We start from the raw sequence: 20,764 nt of genomic DNA, 5'->3' as shown, positions 1-20,764 counted from the left end.
TCACCTGCAACCAACAGCTTCCTCGACTTGGATTGGGGCTGCTCTTCCCCTCCATGTAATTAATAAAGTACTAATGAACTCTGCTGGCTGCTGAGGACACCTCCATGCTCAGCAATTCTCCTGCCACGGGAGCATCCCAGAGCTGAGCCTCCTGGGGCTGTGGGGCTGAAGGCGGTGCCCGGAGGCTTCCCAGGGTGGCTCTGTGCCGCCCCTGGGGATGGGTCAGGTGGTGCTGGCCTGCAGTGTCACCAGGGTAAAGCTCCTGCGGGATTCCTGCAGCTCTGGCTGCTTGGTCTGCAAACAGCCTTTCACCTTCTCCTGGAAGGAGGCGGTGGTGATGGTGTAGAGGATGGGATTTAAGGCGCTGTTGATGGGCAGGATGAAGATGACCACCCAAGAGGTGACAGTGCCTGTGCCAACAAGGACGTGCCATGGTAAGGTTTAGGTGGCCCCGGCTTCCACCCAGCCCTGGGTTTGATTTTTCTCCCCAAGAAAGCTTGGATCTGGTGATCCTTGAGGTCCCTTCCAACCTGGTATTCCAGGCTTCTCTGAACATTAGGCAGATAAGGAGGGGCTGGTTCTGCCCAGGGGCAGCCCACCCACTCCCCACCCCAAGTCTCCAAAGCAGGGTGATGCCATTCATGAGCTCATGGCTGGAAGGTCAGGCCCCACGGGGAGCCGTGACTGCTGCTCCCTGAGGAGAGGCAGGGGCCCAGGGAAACTAGTAATGCTATCTTCCCTTGGAAGAGAGCTCCAAACTCAGCAGCCAGCAGTGGGGAGAGGGGTTCACCTGGTATTTCCACCTGCAGCAGGGAGAGCAGCTTGAGGAGGAAGATGGGTATCCAGCAGAGAGCATCAGTGAAGACGATGAAGAAGAAGCGCTTGGCAATGGTGACCTCCCGGGAGCAGATGCCTCTCTCTGCTGTTTTGGATGCAGTGATGTGGATGGAGTAGAACATGCCAGAGTAGGCAAAGACAATGGTGATGAAGGCTGCAAGATTCAAGCCTGGAGAAGAGGAAATCTCTGAGCAGCGCCGAAGCGCAGAGCTGGGATAGGTGGCAGCAGGACTACTCCTGCTTCCAGCACTAGAGGGGGCAGAGACATCTCAGCAGCATCTGGAATCCAGCTTTAGCCCAGGGAGGTCCAGTTCTGGTGTGAGGCTGGGCACAGCGTGAGTGGGGACCCCCCTAGCCCAGAACGGCAGGGGGCACCCTATCTTCACGGTGAGATGGCAGCACGCCGTAAGGACAGATGCCCCACTCGTGGAAGGGGGGTGGAGTCTTATGGCACCTTGCTCAACTGAGCAGTCCCACTCCCACCAGGGACACCCATCCTGCCCTGCATCCTCCCCGTCCCCAGGTCCCAAGTGCCGAGGTGAGCTTACCCAGGTAGATGGCAGCAGAGTAGCCGCGGGCAGCAGGCCGCTCGCCCGGCTCCGACTGCAGCGGGAAGCACACCCCATTCCTCCCGTAGTAGTTCCCAAAGGTCTCCTTACAGCACAGGGGGACGATGCTGAGGGAGAAGCCCAGAAGCCAGATGGCCACCAGCACCGAGATGGTCTGCTTCTTGCCAGTCCTGTGGTGGCTGAACGGAAAAACTATGGAGAAGTACTTCTCCAGGGTCATGTAGGTCAGCAGCAAGACTGACACCTGTGAGGAGAGCATGGCCAGGCTGCCCACCAGCTGGCACTGCAGACTGCCCATCCAGCCCTGGGCATGCTTGTTGTATTCGCCTGAGTACTTGAGGTCAAAGGCTCCGATGATGAAGAGGTAGATGCCCATGAGGCCGTCTGCACCTGGTGGGGAGACAGGGCACAGGGAGAGAGCAGCATCAGCGGGCAAACGTAGCCTTGGGCATTAATGCCGCAGCCATAAACTCGCCTCGGAGCTGCTGTGACACCCTGGGCAGGAGCTGAGATGCCCCAAGCTCAGAGGGAGGCCCAGAAACCTCTCTACCACCAACACAGAGAGGTCCCAGCTGCACCGGGGAGGCGTCAGCTGGGCGTCCCCGGGCAGGAGCTCTGCTGGCGCGCATCTCATCCGCCCCCCTTCCCTCTGCCCCTCCCCGTGGGTGCCTGCCCAGGCAGTGCCCAGCTCACAGCACAGGGACTTGATGGCCATGGTGTGCTGGCTGTTCTCGGTGCCGAGGAAGGAGCGCATGCCGATGACGAAGAGGTTGCCGAAGCAGGTGAGGCAGGCGATGGCCCAGACCGAGACGCGCAGGACGATGCTGGCCAGCAGGTGCTCCAGGGAGGAGATGCCATCCGTGTTGGGCTTGCAGCTGCGCACGTGGGGAGCGTAGCTGCAGTACTGGAACTTCTTGAAGTAGCTGGGGGGGGGGAGAGCAGAGGGGTTCCTGGCTGTAGCCTGGAGCAGAAGTGGGTGTGCTCTGCCATGAACCGGCTCTCTTGGCCACACTGCCAGAACAAGAGGACACAGTCTCAAGCTGCGCCAGGGGAAGTTCAGGCTGGAGGTGAGGAGACAGTTCATCACAGAAAGAGTTGTTAGCCATTGGAATGTGCTGCCCAGGGAGGTGGTGGAGTCACCATCCCTGGAGGTGTTCAAAAAAGGCTTGGATGTGGCACTTGGAGCCATGGCTTAGTTGTCAGGAGGTGTTAGGTATTAGGTAACAGGTTGGACTTGATGATCTCTGAGGTCTTTTCCAACCTGGCTGATTCTATATTTTTCCCTATTTAGGTGGAGGACACCCCAGCAGCTCACTGGCCCAGAGCCTGGGGGCTTGCAGGGACCAGGGGAAGCGAGATGGGGAAGTCAGGGGGAGAATGGAGACAGCAGCATTGCAGTGTAAGAGAGGGGGCAGCGTGATGCCCTGTGGCTGCCCCTGGGGCTGGAAGGGACCGAGTGGAGCGAAGCGAGGAGCAGCTCTCTGTGCATTGCTGCAGCTGGATTTGGACACTAAATAAACAGCAGCCTGGAGCCTTGCCAAAGCTGGCTGGAGGCCCCTTGCTGCCGTTTGGGTTGTGCCACAGTCACACTCTTAAATCTGCCACCATTCAGCACTGTCAGCTGAGACATCCACCAGTGTTTGCCTCCAACCCCCCAAGCAGCATTTCAAAACCATTCCCTGAGAATCATAGAATTGTCAGGGCTGGAAGGGACCTCAAGGCTCAGCCAGTCCCAACCCCTCTGCCATAGGCAGGGACACCTCACACTACAGCAGGTTGCTCACAGCCACATCCAGCCTGGCTGCAAACACCTCCAGGGATGAGGCTTCCACCACCTCCCTGGGCAACCTGTGCCAGTCTGTCACCCTTATGGTGAAGAACTTCTTCCTAACATCAAGTTCCATTATCAGGGATTCACATTCCCCCTCTTCCCCCCCCCCCCCCAGTTATTATTCCTGGTTAATCTTTTCAAGCCATATAAAAACCCAATCCAGCCAGCCTGGAGGTTTTTAAGGCCAGGCTGGATGGGGCTCAGGGCAGCCTGGTCTGGTGTGGGGTGTCCCTGCTCATGGCAGAGGGGGTTGGAACTGGCTGATCCTTGAGGGGCCTTCCAACCCTGACAATTCTATGATTTCATATCAAAACCCAATCATAGAATTGTTAGGGTTGGAAGGGACCTCAAAGATCATCCAGTTCCAACCCCCCAGCCATGGGCAGGGACTCCTATCAATCCCTCTCACAGTCCAGTCCCTCTCACAGTCCAATCCCTCTCAAAACCCAATCCCTCTCACAGTCCAATCCCTCTCATCAGCTCAGCAAAACTGGGCATTGGGAAACGACCACACAAGTGCAGCATGAGACTCATTGCTGCTTAATTATAGATAAAAGGGGAGGAAAATGATCACTTATTAGCAAGTCAGGTAGGGGATGTAGCATGTGGAGAGTGCAAACAAGGCTAATTAGGGAGAGGAGGAGGTGCAGTTGTCGTTCATTACAGCTCCTTTAGAATGTGCATCAGGAGAAATTTAATGATTGTTTTCTTCTTCCAAAGGGAAGCTGAAGTGCTTAGCTTCTGGGGGAAAAAAAAATGAATGACATTTCCTTCTCCCAAGGAGAAGCCAAAGTGCTCCCAGCTGGCTCTGTGGTCCAGCATCCCCCCTATGTGTGGTGCCAGTCCAGCCTGGCCGCACATCACAGGGTTCTTGGGCTATTATCTCAGGCTGAGCAGAAGATGTGGTTCAGGGGAGACCTTATTGCTCTCTACAACTACCTGAAAGGAGGCTGTAGACAGGTGGGAGTTGGTCTCTTCTCCCAGACAACCAGCATCAGAACAAGAGGTCACAGTCTCAAGCTGTGCCAGGGGAAGTTCAGGCTGGAGGTGAGGAGAAACTTCTTCCCAGAAAGAGTAATTGGCCATGGGAATGTGCTGCCCAGGGAGGTGGTGGAGTCCCCATCCCTGGAGGTGTTCAGAAAAGGCTTGGATGTGGCACTTGGAGCCATGGCTTAGTTGTCAGGAGGTGTTAGGTATTAGGTAATAGGTTGGACTGGATGATCTCACAGAATCACCAAGGTTGGAAGAGACCTCAAAGATCATCCAGCCCAACCATCTCTGAGGTCTTTTCCAAGCTGGTGGATTCCATGATTCTGTGGCCTCCAGTGGCATTATTTAACCAAAGCTTGGCACCAGGGCACACCTACCTGGCCAATGTCACCTATATAACCTGCACCTTTCACTCTGTATGGCACACACCCCTGGATGGAACACCCAAACTGCCCCCTTCCCGTGGGAGGGATGCTTCCCTTGCTCTAAAAAAGCCCTGAGTGTTGAGACCCTCTGGCTCAGGGGGTATTTAAGCAGAATCATCATGCTCAGGGGGCTGCCATTGCCCTGAAGTACTTGTTCCTGGGTGTAGGAGTAGTGAATCAGTTCCCCTCCCAGCACCCCCAGATACAGGTGCCAGGGTGGCAGCATCCTGCACTCACATGTGGGAGAGGTTGGTCAGCTTCTGGAAGGTCAGGTTGTGGATGTTGGGGATCTCCAACCCTTCCAAGCTCCTGTAAAAGGAAACCAGTGCAGGGGATGCTGGAACAGCTCCAGGTTGGGTGTGGGGCTGCCACAGGCAGTGGTCTAAGGTCAGGGACATTGAGGGACTCACAGAGAGCGTAGTTGGGGCAGGCTCTCAAACTGGCTGGGGAAGAGCTCCTTCAAGGGGTTGTAGGAAATATTCCTGAAAAGACATGAGCTTTTAGTGCTTTTCCCACCTGGAAGGTACCAAAGAAGCTGGAAGTGAGGGCAGAAGGTGTCATTCTATGGCTTTTCCCCCCAGGACGTATTCACAGCCCCGAAGCAGAAGGTGTGATGGCACTGTGCTGGGGGTAGACTTGTGAGGGGGAACCCACCCTGCTGGGGCTGCTGGGGGCATCTAAACAGCACAATGTCAGGATGCAGGGGTCCTGCCTGGGGTGGGACAGCCCCAGTACTCACAGCTGCTGGAGCTCAGCCAGGCCATGGAAGAGTGAGGAGGGGAGCTGGTCCAGGCTGTTGGATGAGAGGTCACTGTGCAAAGGAGAGCAGGATTTGAGACGTGCTTGAGGACACCAAGCCTCGCATCCAGGGATGCTGAGCAGCAAAGTGTCCTAGGCAGGGAGCAGAACTGGGTCCCAAGCAAGAGACCCTCACCCCTGGCCCCAACACTGCAGGAGGCCAGGCAGGCAATAGCTGGAAACTTACAGCTCCACCAGCCTGCTGAGCCTGGAAAATGTCCCCTCTTGGATCCACCTGAGCTTGTTTCTGCGCAGGATCCTGGAGGGGAAGCAAAGGAAGGGAGCAGGTGAGTACTGTATGGCCTCACAGACACCCTGGGAGCATTGTTCCACCTCTGAGCTGTTTAAAGCAGCTGGAGGTGCCGGTGCCACATCCCTCCTGAATGCACCAAGCCACAGCCACCATCTCCAGCTGTTATGGGGAAGGTCCAAGCCAGAGCCCAGCTCACAGTTCTTAAACCATCACTGAAGGTGTTTAGGAAGAGGCTGGATGGGGTGCTTGGTGCCATGGTTTAGTTGATTAGATGGTGCTGGGTGACAGGTTGGACTTGATGACCTCAGAGGTCTCTTCCAACCTGGTTAATTGTATTGTATTGTATTGTATTGTATCGTATTGTATTGTATTGTATTGTATTGTATTGTATTGTATTCTGTTCTATTCTATTCTATTCCATTCCACTCCATTCCACTCCACCCTATCCTATCCTACCCTATCCTATCCTATCCCAAAGCTCAGGGAAGAGCTTGTCAGGAGTGTGGAAGATGAGCAGAGCTGGTGAGAAGGCTCAGAAGTAAAACCCCAGGAAGATGCACCAAGAAACACACAGAGTTCCAGAGCAGCAGGGGCAGAGCCCATGCCTGAAGGAGAGAAGGCCTCCTGAGTGCTGTGATGCTCCTTAGGGAAGGCTCACATGAAGGTCTGGGCTCTGCTGACCTCACCCTCTGACCAGGGCAACCTCCTCTACTGTGCTTCATGCACTGGGGGTGGGGGGGAATGGGAGAGTATAGCCAGGCTGGCTCATCCCACAGAGCCTGAGCTTGAGCCCTCACCTCCTCCAGTGCCCGTGCTCCCAAGGCTGTCTGCCGGGCTGGTGTCACCACCGAGGCATGCTTACGCTGGCCGCAGGACGTTGCCATGGCACTGCCACAACAGCCCCAGGAAACATGCAGCTGATCAAAGCCAGGGGCTGGGCTGTGGGAGATAGGATGGACTGGGGGGTGGCAGCTCGCCCACCCAGCGTGGGGGGCCGTGGGCAGCCCTGGCTGGAGGGAGGAAAAATGGAGTGATGAAGGCTTTTTGGGACTTAATCCCTGTTGGGGCTCCTCCAGGAAGGCAAGAGCAGGGCCTGGGGTCTTTGACTGGAGAGGAATAGCAGAGCTTTCCAAAGTGCTCATCTTCAGGGACACTGCGTGGGGACAGTGGTCAGAGGAAGGCCAAGATCAGTCCCCAGAGACCTGCAAAGGGGATCTCCAACCCATCCACATCCCCACCTCTCTGGGGGTCAGCTTGGGACAGATGTTCTTCACTGCCCAGACAGGGTCCATGAGGTGGGCATGGGCCCTGCAAAGCAGCCCAAGGTTCAGACACAGTACTCAGCATCTCTGTTACCTGCTGGGACCTCCTTGGGAACTGCAGGGAGTTGAAGAGCCCTGGACTCTGATCTGGCATTACTGGCACAGGGATCAGGGAGGCAGAGGAGGCTCAGAGGAGACATTATAGCTCCTGAACTACCTGAAGGGAGGTTGTAGCCAGGTGGGGATTGGTCTCTTCTCCCAGGCAACCAGCACCAGAACAAGAGGACACAGTCTCAAGCTGTGCCAGGGGAAGTTTAGGCTGGATATTAGGAAGAAGTTCTTGCCAGCAAGAGAGATTGGCCACTGGAATGTGCTGCCCAGGGAGGTGGTGGAGTCACCATCACTGGAGGTGTTTAGGAGGAGACTGGATGGGGTGCTTGGTGCCATGGTTTGGTTGATTAGATGGTGTTGGGTGATAGGTTGGACTGGATGATATCAGAGGTCTTTTCTAACTTGTTCTGCTCTATTCCATTCCATTCCATTCCATTCCCAGTGCTCCAGCTAACCACAATCACCAATCCCTAGGAGGACCATGGTCTGCCTCCCCACTCCACTTCTGCTCTCCTGCCCTCACCCTGTGGCTGCTGGTAGCCCTGTGCTCGTGGCTAACACCTGCATGGTGCAGAGCCTCTCTCTCTGTGAGCTCATGGACCACCCACCACGTGCAGCTAAACCAGACCTCTGCCTTTGCCAGATCCAGGAGGGCACCTGGATGAGAACATCAGCCTCAACCCCAGGAAAGAATAGGGCAGGAGCTGGTTCCAGACAGGAGGAGAGGACACAGACTCTGTTTGACATGTGGGAAGCTGGTTCACAAGTTTTATGGCCTTCCTCAGGGATATTTTTAGGGGATCTGTGTGCCAGCAGATGGGTTGGGCTGGCTGCAAGCTCTGCTGTCTGCACACCACAGAAAGCTTTTGCTGTGCCCTGTCCTGCCACCATCTCCCACCTGAAGAGCATTCCTGTTCCATTTGGGCAGCCCCCACAAGCTGGTGACAGAGCACTGGGATGAGCTCATCATCTTCCCATCCCAGGGGAGCCATCCTCCAACACAGAGCCCCTGGAAAAGGCTCTGGGGCCCCACCAAACTCAGGAAGCTGAGTGCACTGTTGATGTTGTGTACAAACATGGGCTGAAAGCGTTCCACAGGAGACAGCAGCCCCTTGCTCTGGCCCACAGCAGAACAGGGCAATCAGCTGAGTGCTGGCTCTGCCCCCTCCCACACTGACACAGGGTCTGCACCAGCACATGGGACCCACAGTCAGGACCCCAGGGTACTCACAGCACTGTGAAGTCGTGGCACTCCTGGAAGACAGCCCTGTGCACCTCCTGGATCCTGTTTCCCTCTAGCTCCCTGCAGAAAGGCAATCATAGAATTGTTAGGGTTGGAAGGGACCTCAAGGCTCAGCCAGTCCCAACCCCCCTGCCATGGGCAGGGACACCTCACACTGCAGCAGGTTGCTCACAGCCACCTCCAGCCTGGCTGCAAACACCTCCAGGGATGAGGCTTCCACCACCTCCCTGGGCAACCTGTGCCAGGCTCTCACCTCCCTCATGAGGAATAACCTCTTCTTTACATCCAATCTGAATCTACCCATTTCTAGTTTTTCCCCATTCCCCCCAGTCCTATCACTCCCTGACACCTCCCTGGGCTCTCTCTCCATCCCTCTCATGCTTAGAGGCTGCTCACTGTGATCCCCCATCTCCTGCTTGACCTCATCCCCACAGGCAGGGATGCTCCCAGCCCTGCTGCTCCTCTGCTCTGGGGTTGGGAGCAGCCCTTGCCCACTCCTGGCTGCCCTCAGGCAGGGTACTTACAGCCAGCTCAGCTTTGGCATCTCCGTGCAGAGCGAGGCGTTGGGGATCTGACTCAAGGAGTTGTTCAGCATGTACCTGAGTGGGGGGCAAGAAGGACAGCCCAGGTCATGGCACCTGTTTGTCCACCTGGGATACAAACCTGTGCATGGATATGGTCCTCCTGGGCCACACAGTGTTTCATGAGGACTTTCTGCTGGTCCTCACCTAGGGAGACACTTGCACTGTGCAGATACCCAGGGGCAAGCTCCAGGCTGGTGGAGCAGCCTGGTTGTGGTTTGCCCTGGCTCCAGGCTGGTGGAGCAGCCTGGTTGGGGTTTGCCCTGGCTCCAGGCTGGTGGAGCAGCATGGTTGGGGTTTGCCCTGGCTCCAGGCTGGTGGAGCAGCATGGTTGGGGTTTGCCCTGGCTCCAGGCTGGTGGAGCAGCCTGGTTGTGGTTTGCCCTGGCTCCAGGCTGGTGGAGCAGCCTGGTTGGGGTTTGCCCTGGCTCCAGGCTGGTGGAGCAGCATGGTTGGGGTTTGCCCTGGCTCCAGGCTGGTGGAGCAGCATGGTTGGGGTTTGCCCTGGCTCCAGGCTGGTGGAGCAGCATGGTTGGGGTTTGCCCTGGCTCCAGGCTGGTGGAGCAGCCTGGTTGTGGTTTGCCCTGGCTCCAGGCTGGTGGAGCAGCCTGGTTGGGGTTTGCCCTGGCTCCAGGCTGGTGGAGCAGCATGGTTTGTGGTTTGCCCTGGCTCCAGGCTGGTGGAGCAGCATGGTTTGTGGTTTGCCCTGGCTCCAGGCTGGTGGAGCAGCCTGGTTGGGGTTTGCCCTGGCTCCAGGCTGGTGGAGCAGCATGGTTTGTGGTTTGCCCTGGCTCCAGGCTGGTGGAGCAGCCTGGTTGTGGTTTGCCCTGGCTCCAGGCTGCTGGAGCATCCTGGTTGTGGTTTGCCCTGGCTCCTGCACACCCCAAAACTGCAGTCACAGCCACGAGAAACCACCACAGAGCAAGTTCCCCCCAGCCCTCAGAAAATGGCCCAGCCCAGGGCAGTGTGGAGCTTCATTCACCTTCTTTGGGAAGGAAATCAAGGTAAGGTTTAGTGGCAGTGGGAGATGCTCTCCAGTGAGCTTCAACAGGCACCTCACCAGGAGAACAGGGCATGAGAGCAGCAGTGAGTGACAGCCAGTAGAGGCTAATTTACAGCCTGAACCACCCCCAGTGGTGTTTCTACCAGCACGTTTTACACATGCCAGGGCAGAGGGCTCCTCACTGTGCCCTTCCTGACCATGGGAGAGTTTGTTTGGTTTGCTAAACAAATAAATAAAGGGGGGAAAAAAAACATGCAGGGGGATGAGCAGATCACACCACCCAGCAGAGCAGTGCTGCTGCCTGCAACGTGAGCTCAGTCCCACCACAGCCTGCACAGAGTGGGAGACAGGGCTGGGACACCCAGGTGTAGCAGAGGAGCAGAATCCCACGGGCACAGCCCAGCTTCCTCAAGCCTGCTGCCAGTCTGGCTGCCCTCCATCCTCCTGTGCCAATGGCTCCCCAGTCACTGGGCACAGCCACAGCAGTTACCCAAGTCCTAAACACCCCAAACCCAACTTTTAGGCTTTCACAACCTGACTGCCCCAGTCCCATCCCCAGCAGAGATCACGGAATCATAGAATCGAGCCTGGAGCAGCAGCTGTGGCTGAAGCAGTCTCCTTCCTGCTGTATGCCCAGGCAAGGCAGATGCATGGCAGTGTGCAGGGGTCCACAGGTGCCTGGGCACCCACACCCACGTGGGGTTTTCCTTTCCCCACTGTAACAGCCATAACTTCTGCCCTAAGGCTGAGTCCAGGCCGCTGCCAGGGCTGCTGAGCTGTGCTCTGCACTGTGGGGCAGCTGTCGCGGTCGCCTTACAGCGATTGCAAAGCTGCCTTGGCAGTGGGTAGAGCAAAGCCATTAGCCATCAGGTCCATCTTGGAAATGACTGGACCTCAAAAGCCCCTTGGCTGGAGGTGAGCCGTTGTGAGGACCCCCAGCAGAGGGGCAGGACTCTGGGCAAGCACTGGGCTCTGTTGGCAGTCTCTGACTCGAGCCGTGAGCAGCCCAAACCGCAGGCACTGCTACCCATTGAGCTCAGCGAGTGCTGAGGCTCTGCTCAGGCCAGCCCTGTCGCTGTCCCAGCCAAGAGCAATCAACACTGGTTTTAATTAGAGCATGCTGAGAGCAGGAGAGGGCACAGGGAAGCAGCAGCACCAAGCTGGTCCCCTGCCAACTCCTGGAAGCAGGATCAAGATAGCCATCTCCCTCGGACCATTACCCTAGGCAGAGCAAGGAGGCTGCAGCATCCTTGACTTGACCCCCCCAAAAGTCTAGAAACTGCCTGTAGAAGGGGTGCAGGAGGCACCAGGCAGCATGTCCAGGGCAATCTCTCCCCAGACCCTGCAGGGGGCCTGCACCCCCCCCCCCCCTACTTACAGGAAATACAAAGACTTCAGCCCTGCAAACGTTGTGGGGACGATCTGGGCAATCTGGTTGTTGTCCAGCATCCTGGAAGGAGAAGGGGAGAAGTGTGTGGGGACACACACCCCCCTGGTGAGGAGGCAGAGGGACAGCCCTGTAATTAGCACACCCATCCCTGAGTGTGTGGCTGGCCCCCTCCAAAGCTTGACACCCCCCCCCCCAACCCCTTGAATCCTGCCCAGGCTGAAGCTTCAGATCCAGCTTGCAGGGTCTGGATTTCTTCACATCAGGGTCTGTTGGATTTTTCCTCTCCTCTGCTGTGAAATGAAGATAAATTAGAAACCATTTGGGGAATTCAGGGCTGTGCTTGGCTTCTCCAAAGTCCTCTGGCTTGTTTGCTCCACAGACCACCCTCTGTGAGCTGCTCATCCTCCCTCTGCCCCTTTGATTTAAGGAACAAGTGCTCTGGTCCTACAGCAAGAGGAGGCAACCTGGAGGGTGCAGACCCGTCCTAGCTGCTGCTGCTGCTGCTGCCAGCACAGATCAGCAATAAACCATCTCCTGAAGGGGCCTTTAGGGTTTCTTTTCCATAGCAAAACCTTTTAGAAGCCCCATGTGTGAAACAACAGAAGGAAGAGGCCCAGATCAAAGAGAGCCTGTGAGAATAACCAGAGGGAAGGGCAAGAGCTCTGCTTTCAGCTCAGGAGTCTATTTTTCAAGGTGATGGAGCTGCAAATCTCCATGTTTAGCAGCACACTTAAAGCCTTTTGTACACAGACCTCCAGTGCTCCAGCCCAGGAGCTGAGAGCTGAGGCTGCATGAAGCTCCTCACTGCTTCCTGCTACCATGGCAGCTCCAGAGTGGAGAGAGGAGCACGGCACAGCAAGCCCCCACAGGGATCAGCTGGCCTTTGGACAAGAGCACATCCAGTGTGTGCAAAACCCTGGTAACAGGGGAAGGAAGCTCAAATAGGAGCTTCATAAAAGAGCTACAGCAGAGGGCAAGGTAACCCAGGGTTGGTAGGGAAGGTTGGTGAGCACCCAGGTGGGCACCCAGGTGAGCACCCTGGCCCCCAGGTGAGCACTGTGGCCCCCAGCGCAGGCATGTTACCACAGACACCTCAAAACCATCGAGCCCACTCCCCTTCCACTTCAGGAAATGAAATCAAGGTCAATGTGAGGAAGAGTCAGGGTCAGCCTCATCTTCTGGGGGCGGCAGAGGAACTCACAGCCACTCGAGGCGATGCAGGTCCTCAAAAACCCGGGGCTGCAGCTGCACGATCCTGTTGTGGCTGAGGAACCTGGCAGCAGAGCAGAGGAGGAGAGTGAGCTGAGCTGAGCTGAGCTGAGCTGATCTATTCTATGTGATGCTCAGCCCCTGCTGCTGATTCAACCTCCTTTAGCTCAAGCTGTTCCTCCCCAGCTGCCCCTGCCATCATCTTCCTTAGGGGCTCAAAGGCTGGATCAGGGCTCAGGCTGGATAATGTGGAGCCCCTCCTCTGCCCCAGGTTCACCCCAAACCATGCAACTCCAGCTTAAGGCATGCTTGATAGTGGCTCTTGCAGGAGCAAGAACAAAGGCTTAGATCCTGACGTGGAGCTTGCTGTGCTGTAAGGCCCATGCCCACCCCAGGGCTCCCCTCCCCAGGGCCCCAGCACACAGACACCTTTTACTCACAACATTTTGAGCTGAGGAAGTCCAGAAAAGGCTCTGGGTGAGATCAGCCAGATCCTGTTGCTTTGCAAAAACCTATTTAAAAACCAGAAGAGAGACTGGGGAATTGCTTCCTGGGAGGTTCTCAGGGTCCATGGCATGTGCCCAGATCTGCAGGGCACCAGCTCACAAGGGCTGGCTGCTGCCTGCATGGCATTCACAGGCCACTGTCTCTGGTCGTGCTTGGGAATGAGGTCCAGGCTGCAGCCCCTGCTCTGCTGCAGGCTCCTTGTCTCAGGTAACTGTAGTTAGCCCTCCTCAGGTGACCCTGGAGAGGCTGTTTTCCCCTCTCTGCCTCATTTACTTTGTGTGAAAGGAAGGAAGCTGGAAGTCCAGAAGCCCCACGGCCAAAAGGGGCTGCTGGAGCTGCCTCACGTGTTCTTGCCCTGCCTCCCACGAGGGCAGCCTCCCCTCACCCTGCTCCTCTGGGTCCCTCTCTGAGCTCCCTGGTGCAGCAGCCTAGAAAGGTGATGTGCTGAGCATCAAAGGCTCTGAGCTCTCCAGAGCAGGACAGCTCAGGCATGAGGCAGCTCACACAGGGCAGTTACTGGCCAAGATGGGCACACCCCCACGACCTGCTCACTCAGGGCATCAGGAACCTGCAATGCCCATGGTAAGTGCCTGCTGCCCTCATTGTGCACCATGGGCCCCAGGAGCTGCCAAAAGCAGCTGTCTGGACAAAAAGTAGTGCCCTGTTAGCATGCCTTGTCCCAGGCAAAGCTGTCCCAACAAGTGTCACACTTGTTCCTTCCCCCCTCCCCCCAAACAAGCCAGAAGCAGGCTAAAGGCAGCAATACTCACAGCTTCTCCAGCCTCCTGTACCTGCCAAACTGATTGGCCAGCAGAGAATGGATTTTATTTTTCTTCAGGTCCCTGGCAGGAAAGCAGAAGGAAAAAGATCCAACCCAGAGCCAGGGGGCCAGGAGAGAGGAGAGACCTTTATCAGAGGAGAGCAGTGAAGACCAGGCTCTCCTCCTCTTGTGCAACACAGGCACAGTGAAGCTGCTGTTCATCAATGCCACATTGCTCATTGACCTCCCAGTTTGAGAGCACCTTTTGCCTCAGAGGAGTTTCCCCCACTCTCCTGCCTTCCCAGCCCTTGTCCTGGGCATGCAAAGGTGCCCCAGGACTCAACATCCATCCTCCGACTCTGTGCCTCTCAGATGGAGGCTTGGCAGTGAAGACAGCACCCCTGGTCCTCCCCTGGGGCAGCAATCCTCTCCCAGCTCAGGGATGTGGTGGGAGGGATGCAGTGAGCAGCTGAAGCTCGGCATGGGAAGGGCTCTTTGGATCCAGAGACAAGCAACAGCCAGGGATTTGATTTCCCCCACTTCACTCTTGTTTTCCTGCAGGGTGGCAGCATGTGCCCCACTCATGCCTCTCCCAGGGGAGTGGAGTGATGCACCCACTGCTACTCACAGCCTGGTGACGTTGGAGGAGACCAAGGGGACAGTGGTGAGGTCCTGTTCAGTGCAATCCACAGCCCTGCCCCAGCAGAGGCACTGCTCTGGGAAGAGCTCCAGCCCTGCAGGCAAGCAGAGGGGATGTGCTGAGGGGGGCAGCCAGAGGGCCACGCTCGGCAGGGGTGAGCCAAAGGCTTGGAAAGGATACCCAGCCCAGGAAGGACAGCTTACAGCAAGCATCTCCCTCATCTTCCACCACCATCCTGCTGCTCCTCGCAGCCAGCATGTTGCTCAAGATCTGCAGCCAGCCGCTGTCATCCACTGCAGGGCAGAGAGCAGGCAGCACCATCAGCACCAGCTGCTGCTCCATGCCACACCATAGGAAGCCTGAGGTGTGGCTCCAGCTCTACCAGGCCAGAAGAGATGTTCATCCAGCCCTGTGGCATGTCTCCAAGCACAGCCACAATAACAGCTAATTTCTAGCATCCCACCCAGCCCACACTAAGAGAGACAAGGAGCTACTGGAGAGAGTCCAGTGGGGATTGCAGAGATGCTGAGGGGCCTGGGGCATCTCTGTGAGGAGGAAAGGCTGAGAGACCTGGGGCTGTTTAGTCTGGAGAAGAGCAGCCTGAGAGGGAATATGCTTAATGCTGAGCAGCATCTAAAGCACAGGGGCAAGAAGATGAGGTCAGACTCCTCAGTGGTGCCCAGGGGAGGCAGGGCAAGGGGCAACAGGCACCAACTGGAACCCAGGAGCTTCCATCTGACCATAAGGAAAAACTTTTTCACTGTGAGGGTGCCACAGCCCTGAAGCAGGCTGCCCACAGAGGTTGTGGAGTCTCCTCCTCTGTAGAGATTCCAAACCTGCTGTTGTGAGCCTGGGCAACCTGCTGTGGGTGACCCTGCTTTAGCTGGGAGGTGATCTCCAGAGGTCCCTTTCAAGCCCTACCATGCTGTGATACCCTGAGCCAGATGCTGCTTCTGAGCCACTTAGTTAATCAGCTCCCAAAAGCTACAGCTTTGTCCAGTCTAGCTCACTTACACACTTGGGCTCAGCTCTCATGAATAGAGAGTGGAGATGTCTGGTGAGTGGGAAAAAAGAACTCACGTGGTGCCTTAGCACCTCTAAACCTGCGTGTCCTGACTTGACACTGACCCCTCTGCTCCTTTGCCTTCCCACCACAGTCCAGAAACCACTGCCCCAGCCTCGTGGCAGCAAGGATTTCCCTGCACCCCAGCCTGGAGAGTCCCCGAGGGAGGAGCTGCTCCCTGGGGCACACATGGCCTCGGTGCCAGGGTGTGCAGAGCCAGGAGCTGGGGACCCAGCTGGAAGCTGAAGCAGATCCAGGATCTCTCGTGCAGGGGGAGCAAGCTCTGCTCTGATGCACTCCTGGTCCCAGATCTCGCTGCGGCCAGGCCTGGGGGCTGCTGTGTGTGAGGCCATGACCCCTGCTGGCCCGGCGCCGGCTCTTACCGCAGTTCTCCTCGTCGGCCCCGTTGCCGCAGTCCTCCTCCCCGTTGCAGTGCAGGGCCTGGGGCAGGCAGACGGAGAGGTTGCCGCAGGGGAACTGCCCCAGGGGACACACCTGCTCCTCCCACAGGGCATGGATCAGAGGAGGCTCTGCCAGAGGAAGAGGAGATGCTCAGCGCTGGGGTAGCAGCTCCTCTCCTTGCACCTCTCCCAGATGTTCCTGGGGCCACATCCTGCTCTGTGCCCAGCTCCGGTGGCTTTCAAGGCAGGGCTGAGTGCCTGAAGGGTGCTGGTGCTGCAGCCAAGGGCCAGCATCACCACATTGGTGTCCCACAAGACTATGCTCTGGCTGGAGCAAGTAAGCTCATCAAGCAGACATCCAGGAGACATCGACACGCCCCAGGACCCAAATCTTTGCTGCTGGAGCACTTTTAGCTGCCAAAACACCACCCTGGAGCCAGGAGACCTGGTCAAAGGCAGTTCCACTGAGGAGCACGTGGAAATGGACAGACCCATCACAACAGCCACCTTACCTTTCCTCCCCACCCCTTGCCTCCAGCCCCTTCCAGACCACCCCAGTCCCCGAGGCACAGCCCCATCCCCGGGTGCAAACAAACCTGCCTTGGCAGCTGCAGCTCTCCTTTTGCTGAGCCCCTTCCCTCAGAGCCATCAAAGACAGCCAGCTCCAGGGCCCTACTCATTAATTTCCTGCAATTATCCATGCCCAAGGCATGCTTCAGATCCAGCTAAACACTTGCACAGCCCACTCTGATCAGTGCCCTGAGACATGGCACCCATCAGGCACCAGGGAAGATGACTGGAGGGGGTGGGACCCAGCTCCTCACTCAGGATTTCCTCCAACTGCCAGGCTATAAATGGCTAATGGAGCATGCTGTAATTAAAAGCACTTTTTGCTCACCCCCCCCTCCCCCCCTTAACATCCCATCAGCAGGCTCTGTGGTGTGATGTGGGAATGTGTGAGGTTTAGGGATGACTGAGCAGGGACCACAAAGCCCTGGCAGACAGCACTGTGTGGGCATGTTCTCCTCAGGCCATGCAAACCTTGGGCTCTTCATCCACCCCAGTGGAGTTTTCCTGCAGACAGCTTATGCCTGGACCAGAGGAAGCTTTCCACTGGGCTAGAAACATCCTCAGGTCCTGCAGTAGCTGAGCTGGACACAGACAGCTCAAATTCCTGCCTGGACATCACAACCAGCTGGAGTCCCCCACCCCTGCCCTGGGATCTACTGACACACCTGGGGTGTTTGTTCTGGGGGAAAGAAGGACTCCAAACCTATGCAAAACCTGATGGGTTTACTCCACATGACCCAAAATCTTTTAAGATCTGGATCAGAGTCTGTCAGCAGCTCTGCATATCTCTCCTGAAGACTGGAGCCAAGCCAAGCACCTCTGGAAGGGATATTTGTCCACTTTAAGCCATAGAGATAGATTCCTTACTGTGAGGGTGGTGGAACACTGGGGCAGCTTGCCCAGGGAGGTGGTTGGGGCCCCATCCCTGGAGATACTCAAAGTGAGGCATGACAGGGCTCTGGGTGGCCTGGTCTAGTTGAGGATGCCCCTGCTGACTGCAGAGGGGGTGGGACTGGATGACCTTCAGAGGTCCCTTCCAACCCAGACCATTCTGTGATTCTCTAAAGTGGGTGCCAGTGACACTTTAACCTATCCCTCCGTTGACCCTCTTCACATTCCACCTTGAGTTGGCCAAGACCCCACATGCCAGCCATGGGGCATGAAAGGAACCCCTATTTTGGGGCAATTTTGAAGGCTGAGCCATTGGAGTGCCTGGGGAGCAGGAGTGTGGGAGCTGGCAGGGGGCACTCTCCCTTCTTTCTGGCTGGGGCCACCCTGTGCTGACCTGGTTCTCCAGGATGCACCTGTGCAGGGGCTCTGCACTCAGAAACAGCTCTGTCCCCTTTTTCCAACCTGGTTGATTCTCTTTTCTTTTCTTTTCTTTTCTTTTCTTCTCTTCTCTTCTCTTCTCTTCTCTTCTCTTCTCTTCTCTTCTCTTCTCTTCTCTTCTCTTCTCTTCTCTTCTCTTCTCTTCTCTTCTCTTCTCTTCTCTTCTCTTCTCTTCTCTTCTCTTCTCTTCTCTTCTCTTCTCTTCTCTTCTCTTTTCCATTCTATTCCATTCCATTCCCTATTCTATCCTATTCCTACTCCTTTTCTATTCTATTCCTATTCCTATTCCTACTCCTATTCTCTTCCTACTCCTATTCTTTTCCTACTCCTACTCCTATTCCTATTCCTATTCCTATTCCTATTCCTACTCCTATTTCTACTCCTATTCTATTCCTATTCCTGCTCCTATTCTGTTCCTACTCCTACTCCTATTCCTATTCCTACCCCTATTCTATTTCTACTCCTATTCTATTCCTACTCCTATTCTATTCCTACTCCTACTCCTATTCCTATTCCTACTCCTGTTCTATTCCTACTCCTATTCTATTTCTACTCCTATTCTACTCCTATTCTATTCCTATTCCTATTCCTATCCTATCCTATCCTATCCTATCCTATCCTATCCTATCCTATCCTATCCTATCCTATCCTATCCTATCCTATCCTATCCTATCCTATCCCATCCCATCCCATCCCATCCCATCCCATTCTTTACCCCAAAGTAAATACATGGGTCATAGCCTTAGCTTCCAGAGACCTCTGCTTTGGGACTGCTGGCCTTTGGCTGCTCCTTTGCAGGCCAGGGGTGGGTGTGTGGGTGGGGGTAGTTCTAGGCTTTTGTAAATACTTGTGGCTGTCCTAGAAGTGTCTAAACCCCCAGGGGTGTCACAGATGCTGCTGCCAAGCACTGAAGGGTAACAACTGTCAAGAAGCCTATCTGCTGTTGGATGCTGTGGAGCTTTATCACTGAGAAGCTGTTTATGCAGGGGATTTTTGTTTCTCTAGCTGGGAGCAAGAATGTCTCCTTCCTTCTGGTACTACAACAAACACCAGGAGAGAGTGAAAAATAGAAAGCAACTCTAACCCCCAAACCAAGACAGAGGAAAAGTGTCTCAGGCCAAGGAACTGCTGAGAACATAGCTGATTTTTTTTTGGGACAACACAGCCTGTTAGCCAAACAGCCCTTCCCTGGCAGAGATGGGATGGGCACAGGCACTGTGCCATGCTGAGGACCTTCCTGCTCAGCTCTGCAGGGCCCCAGGAAGAAGCAGCAGCCAAAGGCAGCTGGGGTTAACCTCAGTGCCTGCCTTGACTTTTTACAAGGGCCACCCAGGATTGCAAACAAAGCTCAGGCATCTCCCAGAAAACAGCCCCAGTGCTCTGGGAGCTGAGGCTGAACGAAACAGCTTCAGTCCACACTGCCCCCGCCTGCAAGGAGCCTGGGTACCTTGTGCTGGCACAGCCCGTGAGCTGCAGGACGGGCTCAGGGCTGATGCATGACCCAGCCCGTTCGTGTCTGCACTGCAGGGCATCTCCAGCAACCCCCAGCCCGCGCAGGCTGGCAGCCCCCTTGTGCCAGCACAGCGCACGGCTCTGCCCGCAGCTGCCGCGCCCGGCGGGGCCGAGCTGCGCCGGGGCAAACGGCTCCGACCCAGACACGCACAGTTCACTCTTTGATTGGAGAGAAAGCTTTAACCCCCTCACTTTGTGCTGTCATCCCCCAGAGCAACCCACAACAGACTGGGCTGGGATGGAAGAGGTGCAGAGCTCCTGCCTTCCCACCACTCCCGCTCCCAACTTCCAGCAAAGTGCTGCTTTCCAGTCGGGATTTTTGGCCGCTGCTCCCTCCCCTTTCAGACCCTAACCTTGCCTGTGTCTGCTGCCCTCCACTCCTGCTCTGTCTGCTCGTGAATAAAAGGCAGAACCTCAGTTTGCAGCTACCTCAGGGTTGGCAGGTGCGATGGATGCCCAGGAGAGCGACCAGCAGCCGTGCAGGGAGCAGCGGCAGTGGGTCCCTGCTCACGGGACAGCCTTTCCTCAGCCTCCCTGTGCCATCTACCAGCTTCTGTACCGAAATCCCACCATAAAATGATCTGCAGTCCCCACCCCAGCACATCAGGCAGCCTGATTTCCTCCCCACCCTGGATGCTGTGACCTGTAAAGAGCCACTTACTTGTAGCAGCGAAGAGAAGCGGTGGCAGGATGATCAGCAGCAGCCTCATGGCAGCAGCCACTGGCAGGGCAGTTCCTGGCCCTGAGAGGCTCTGAAAGCTCCTGGGCTGCTGGGTGGAGGGGGGAGGAATGTGGAGATGCTGGAGGTCCTCTCCTGCTAACGTACACCGGCGCCCCAATAGCTCCCAGGGGCGCTCACGCCAGCACCGGGGATGCTACAGGTTGGCACCGTACTCTGGGTGGCCATCACCGTCCCAGGGAAGGTGCTGGAGCATCTGCAGCGCCTCCCAGCCTGCACAGCACTCTGCACACAAAATCCAGTGAGGGGCTGTGCGTGATGAAGAAGTGGAGGAAACAAATCCAGTCCTTCAGGTGGGTGGCTGCAGCCCTTTGCCTCTGCTCCTCGTGCCAGGGGCAGTTTGAGGCTGGGCTGTCCCACCTGCCCACTGAGCACCCTGGGGTGTTTGGCCCAGGAGAGCTCAGGACCAGCCTGGGGAGGAGGAGGAGAAGAAGGAAAAAAAGAGGAGGGGAAGGAGGAGGAGGAGGAGGAGAAGAAAAAGGAGGAGGAGATCTGTTTCCTCCCCAAGAGGTCCCTCTGCTGGGGTTGCAGTCAGTACCCACCCGTGGCTGGCAGCCCAATGGTCATGGTCTAGAAGTGGCACCTGCAGGGATTCCTGCCCCATCCAAGTCCTGGGTGCTCTGGTCAGCCATCCTGGTGCAGGGACACAGCTCCAGAAGGGACAAGGCAGAGGCCAGCCCTGAGCCTCCATCTGAGGTCCTCAGCTTTGTAGGCTGGGTTCCAGGCTTACTCCACAGGACTG

At 56.4% G+C, this 20,764-nt stretch overlaps 1 protein-coding gene across 1 annotated transcript; it reads right to left on the bottom strand.

The window, feature by feature from the left end:
• Positions 1 to 222: 222 nt before the first annotated feature.
• Positions 223 to 19,993, bottom strand: LOC104306402 (relaxin receptor 1). The gene is made up of 19 exons (XM_054169791.1): positions 19,945 to 19,993; positions 18,966 to 18,986; positions 15,855 to 15,977; positions 14,612 to 14,701; positions 14,397 to 14,502; positions 13,779 to 13,850; positions 12,942 to 13,013; positions 12,494 to 12,565; positions 11,281 to 11,352; positions 8,844 to 8,918; positions 8,308 to 8,379; positions 5,638 to 5,709; positions 5,392 to 5,463; positions 5,063 to 5,134; positions 4,890 to 4,961; positions 2,100 to 2,329; positions 1,386 to 1,796; positions 791 to 1,006; positions 223 to 410 (listed from the first exon to the last, which is right to left on the bottom strand). Exons 1-19 carry the CDS (start codon positions 19,991 to 19,993, stop codon positions 223 to 225), a joined length of 2,157 nt encoding a protein of 718 aa, XP_054025766.1.
• Between the last annotated feature and the right edge of the window lie 771 nt (positions 19,994 to 20,764).

Source organism: Dryobates pubescens, chromosome 18 (assembly GCF_014839835.1).
Source record: "Dryobates pubescens isolate bDryPub1 chromosome 18, bDryPub1.pri, whole genome shotgun sequence".
NCBI lineage: Eukaryota > Metazoa > Chordata > Aves > Piciformes > Picidae > Dryobates > Dryobates pubescens.
Note: the sequence above shows the minus strand (reverse complement) of the source record. Positions and strands in the feature narration are given on the sequence as shown.